The 5,898-nt window shown below is 30.0% G+C and overlaps 1 protein-coding gene across 1 annotated transcript in view; it reads right to left on the bottom strand.

The window, feature by feature from the left end:
• Positions 1–384: 384 nt before the first annotated feature.
• The window catches only part of LOC106683925 (inactive dipeptidyl peptidase 10), a gene marked incomplete at its 5' end in the record, with an annotated part of 79,438 nt that continues 73,924 nt past the window's right edge, over positions 385–5,898 (bottom strand). The window contains 1 exon segment of the mRNA XM_067053083.1: positions 385–2,806. Coding sequence (XP_066909184.1) covers positions 2,663–2,806 — 144 coding nt within the window.

The following is a 5,898-nucleotide window of genomic DNA, read 5'->3' on the forward strand; positions in this document are numbered from 1 at the left end:
TGAAGACTGCTAGGATAGAGAGCATTTTGGGAATAAATTAAAAGAGGTTGGGGTTCTTATAGGAAAGAAGGAGAGACGTGGAAGAAAATGGACTGAGAAAGAGCGGGAGGAACAGTCCAGTGTAACGGAGTAGAAGGAAGGTGGAAGATGTTAGGATGAATCTTAAATGATATTCGCGTGGTCCTTACTGGCCAAAGATGTTAGAATTAATTTTAACTTTCTGCATTAATATCTTAACATAGTCCGTGTGTGAAATCAATACTTGTGGTATTTGTATCGATACTTTTTATTCGATATATCGGTATTGTTTTTCGATAATATCGAGAGGATCATATTATTTTGTCCACCTCTACAGCTATCCATCCTTACTTTCCGTCTATTAACTTCTATTTTTTTTTTTTGTAATTGTAAAGTATCGGAAGAGTATGATGGTACTTTTATTGCAATAGTTGAGTTATAATATCACAACGTCATTTAATTAGACTTTGTTGAAGGAATGGCGAATTTGTTTACAATTTTCATCTACCGATTCAAACAATTTGTTTCATGTATGTTCACATTATGTCTCAAAGTTGTATCGACATACTGGTATTCTTTCATAACTTTTTTTAGGAAGATGATTTAGATTGAATGAAACATTTATTTTTCTTGAATAAAACATGTATTTATCCTCAAAAAAAGAAATCACCGGATTTTTTTATATTGGGGCTAGTGAACACTATTTGATTTTTTATTGACATCATTTGGTGAGCCCCTATTTGTGATTGTGATAGAAAGGAGACGGTTAAATACGGATACAGATATAGTAAAATTAATCAGAAGTTAAATTTCGAACTAAATATTTTTTTTAAATATTAGAAATTTATCTAGACATATATATCTTTATATATCTAGATATATAGAAATATATATAAATTTAGAAATATCATTTGGCATTAAATACTGGGGGAGGGGGGAGAGAGCCCCGTATATCTGTCTCTACTTCAACGTATATATTTCTTGCCCTCTCCCTCCCCCAATTTTTATGTTATTGTTAAAATTATTAAAGCTTTTATCATCAATATCCTATTGATACAACTAACTTATAAATGGACACGGGGTAGGCTATAGAGTAACCGCAAAACCGATAGCAGATATAGTTTCACATAAGGGTTTATATATATTGTATAGATTTCAAATCATTAACCAATGATTATTATGATTTAGCCATATGCAAAATTCACTTTAATCTTGAGATATAAAATTTGTTTTTCGATGCCGCTTAATGCCATACTAGCTCCACCTTAATTAGTTTTGAAAACCATTTTTTTAAATATGGATTGTCAGATTTTACAAAGAAAACATTTTATATATGTATTGATGTTGACAAAGACATTTTTTAAAGTGATTCCCTTCGCTAGAGCTTACTACTTCCTGATTTCTAAAGTTAAATCCATAATAATGTATTATGATGAAAATATAAATTATATGAAACTTATTTTATATTACCTGACACGTTTACAATCAATCGATGCCGTAAAGTGTTGTTTATTAAATGCAAATAATATATGAAACCTCTTTCGGACGGGAGAATTTCAAAATTTTCATCTGGAATAGTGCTTTTTAGTGTTGGATTTTTTTTGTTTTATTATACCGAATTGGAAAGATAAACATTTCATTTAGCTATTCCCTGTGACATCCAATATCGCGATCGCCTTTTAATTCTGGTAATGGAAATTTTTTTTAAGTCTTTTTCGCCAGTGTTACGCTGAACAATATCTCGATATAACATTTTAAAGAGTTATAAAAATTTTGGGAAAACTAAGTATTCTTAAATAAAATTTAGTCTACAACAAGGTAGATTTTTTCGGAATTTCCAATTCGCATTTTTGGACGGACCAATAATTTTGCTTTTCATTGTTTGAATTTTCAAAAATCTTGCCTAATTTTTTTTAACACTTAAATGCTCTCTTGTTCCAGTTCTTATATTAATTTTTTTCTGATTCGGTTAAACGGGTTTAAGATGTTTGATTTTATAATTACGATATAAATTTTCTTAGGTTTACAGTCACATAGAAGAATTCTAACAGCTTCTTAACTTGCATATTTACTTAAGAAAAAAAATCGTTTTTTCGAATTTTCGATGTTCGATTTTTAAAACGATGTTTATTAGTTCGTAGAAATGAATGAAAAATAATGCAATCGTTTGTAAAATATGAAAATTCGATTGAATGGTATATATACTAAATCCATTGTCCTTTCATAGGTGCATGTAGTTGAATGAAAAATTCTTAATTAGCCGGTATTCATTGACTCGATGCAATGATGTTAGGTAAGAGGAAATAGATTTTTATTTATTGAAAAAATTTATAAATTAATTTAATATCCATCATAAATTATTTCTATATAATTAGTTATGACGAGGTACGGTTCCGGTTTTATTTACGGACGAAACATTTCTCACTTAAGCTGGATGCAGTTTCCTTGAGCTAGTAAATCACAATGAATATCATATATAAGCTTATATCATGCAGTTACTAAAATTTTTTTTTTCTAAAACCAATATTATATAAAGTTGGAAACGAAAAGTAATCTAAACTCAAATTTTAAAACGACGAAGGCAGAAGCATTAATATAGAATTGTACAATTAACATAATCATAAAAAGACATTTATATGAAGTTTCAGTTTCGAAAGCTGAAGTAGATAGAGCCTGTTTCCCATTCCGTGTAGTCTATCGGTGATAAAGTCCTATCGAAAAAATCTTCAAGGGCACTGTATGCATGCTCTTCACACCCTCCTAGGTCTCCTCCAACATCCGGATAAGCCTGCAAATATGTATTCAATTAAATGTATCTATTAATAAAAAATAATAATAATATGTAATTCTTACAGAATATTTATAACTGTAATAACATAAAAATATATTAGTAAATTTGATATAAAATCATAATAATAAGGCACACGCATGTAAAGAAACTACCCATTGGTAGCACTCTAATAATATTTAAATTAGAATGGCTCGAGGCCATCTTCTTTTCAGGCGTCTCAGACGAATTTCAGAACCGAAAGAGGAAGCAAACATAGAAATTAGTGGTTTTAGGAGGTTAGGGAGTTTAAAATGGAAGGATTGATATCTGGTTCGGGCCAGATCTTTTACATATAAAATATAAGGGTCTTTATGGATGATTTTATTTGGGACAAAGTAAGGAGCATTGAGGATTTTACGAAGGATTTTGGATTATAAGGATTGGATACGAGAGGAATTCGAAGGTTTAGTGGAGCTCCAAAGCTCAACTCCGTATGTCCAGATAGGCCTTATTATTCTCATGTAGATCAGTATTTTGTAATGAATTGAAAGTTTATATAACGATCGACGTGCAGTTTCCTGTCTTTTCAGTCTTGTGTGAGAATTCCAAGTTAGTCGTTTGTCAAGATGTAGTCCAAGGTAGCGAATCTGTTTTACAGGGGTAAGAGAAACATTATTAAAGCATACTGTAGGGCAGTCGGCAGGTTTACGACGAAGGGTAAGGTGATTTGATGTGATTTATTTTTACTCTCCAATTTCGGCACCATTCTTCCAGGGCTGTGATATGGGACTGGAGAGTTTGGGATGCAATTAAAGGGTTATTATTAACTGTGAGCACACGTGTCATCGGCATACGTGGTGAGGATAGTGTTAGGAATGTTAGAAAGTTTAGACCATTTGTCTAGTACAGTTGTAACTATTCGGTACAAAATATCTACTTTTTGTCTTAAAAGTGTGTCACGGTAGACTTACATAGGCGTAGTCAAAGGGAGAAGAAGGGGTGTGGAATGCATACTATGTTTATACACTCTGTTTCAGCATAAGGTGCATTCCAACGAGGTATGAGTAGATAAGAAAATTATATGTTCAAAACAATTTTTTATTTTTTAAATCTCTTATTAAGTTTTCGAGATATAGGTTCATGAAGAAAATAAATTTTTGATAGCAGTATTCCGTACATGCGGTACCTACAAAATTTCATTTTCTGATACTTGTTCAAAATAGATTTTTACTAACTTAAAATATAATTTAACTTTTTATCAATTTCAATGTATATGTCATTGTATTTTTTGTTCGAAAATATGAAAAAATGTTATAAAAAATGTACAGTAAGACTCATTATTTGATTTCAATATTTCACTTCCGCGTTTTTTTTTTGTTGGGGCCAGGAAAATTTATGATGAAAGAATAATATAACTTTCTTTTTGGTAATTTATCAATAACTCGCTGAGTACACCTTGTACTGAAATATAGATGTACGACTCGTGTACGTACTTACGTAGCTACGTAAAAACACGGATAATTATTAAGAATATTTATTAATTCAAAATAGCTACAGGCTACTACTAATTAAAAAGACAGATTAAGAATTTACTTTGTGCCTTGAACTTCAATGGGAAGACTGAGTTTGTATGTATCTAACCCAGGAATCGTAGTTTGGTTTATATATAATCATAGTTTATATATAATCATAGTAAGAGGGAATAATAGTTTGGTTTATATCCTTATCCGTTCCTCTTCCAATAGAATTCTATTCCCTACTTTATTCGTAGTTCTAATGCCCTTCCAATCTTCAAATCACGTATCTTTGACTACCTTTTGCCCACCCAATTCCGGAAGAATAACAATAAAAAGTTTCAGATAAGGTTTATATATTCTCTGTATTTTTGTTTCAGAATTTCGTTCATACTGGTATGTATGTATATTAGCAGGGATTGTACCTTTCATTTATTATTTTTATTTATTATCAGAAGTGTTAGTCATCTTATGTTTAATGAAATGACATATGGTTTTATTTTATTAGTTTTATTCCTATTTTATATATTTTGTTAATTATTGTTGCTCATTTTTATTTTTTCTAATTCATTATTTTATTATATTTTAATTTCATTTTATTTTGTATTTTACTTTAAAGATCTAGCGCCCAATTTTGACGCCTGTATATTATTCTAAGGGATCAATCCTAGAATAAATAAAGAATATTATTATAAGACGTATAGATGGTTATTAGCACTCAGAACAAAGATAGTTGAATGTACTATAATGTAGGTGATAACGTTTATCTTCGTAGGTGTATAGGTTTCCATATATTTGTTAAAATAAATTGATGCAAGGTTAGAAACTAGGAAAACCAAAATATGAAATGGAAAAAGAAGGGATGGAAAAGAAAAAAAAGAGAAAAAGGAGGGAAAAAAAGCAGAAAAAAAAATAAAAGAACCGAAGAGATGAAACAAAAAAAAAAAAGAAGAAAAGAATGGAAAAAAAGTCATTTTCTAATGTTGTATACTACTAATGCTTGTAATTATTGTAGTATACTTGTATAGGCCAATTTATCGTTAGGTTAAAAATATTGTTTGATTAGACTAAAATAAGTATGCTGTGTGCCTAGCAGTCCAATGAAGTTAGGTTGCACAGCTTTATTAAAATATAAATATAAATATAAAGTTTTTTCCCTAAGACAGTGAACAGTAGTCGATTGGTAAGTGAGTATCGTTAGTAATGGATTAGGTAATTAATTGATATAACATCATAACCCTTTGAAAAATTCTTAATGAAAATGCTGAGCTAAAACTGAAAATATTAAATGACCCGTTTATTTTAAAAGTGGCCTAAGTCCATTTGTCAATTGTTTCCGGTTGCCCGTGTTTGCATGTACAACTTCAATTTATTTCATCTCAATTTAGACACATAAAATTTCAGAGTTAGTTCAATAATTCAGCCGTTTATTTTGAAAATGACCTAAGTCCATTCATACTTAAATTAAAATATGTTTAATATGGCTGAAAACTGTCCAAACGGTTAAAGATAATCTGGAAATCATAGATCACAAGTTTTTAATATCAGGGCATTCGTTTTTACCAAATGATAGAGATTTTAGCGTAGTAGAAATGG

Source organism: Halyomorpha halys, unplaced genomic scaffold (assembly GCF_000696795.3).
Source record: "Halyomorpha halys isolate HHAL.00 unplaced genomic scaffold, Hhal_1.1 Scaffold529.1, whole genome shotgun sequence".
NCBI classification, from domain to species: Eukaryota; Metazoa; Arthropoda; class Insecta; order Hemiptera; family Pentatomidae; genus Halyomorpha; species Halyomorpha halys.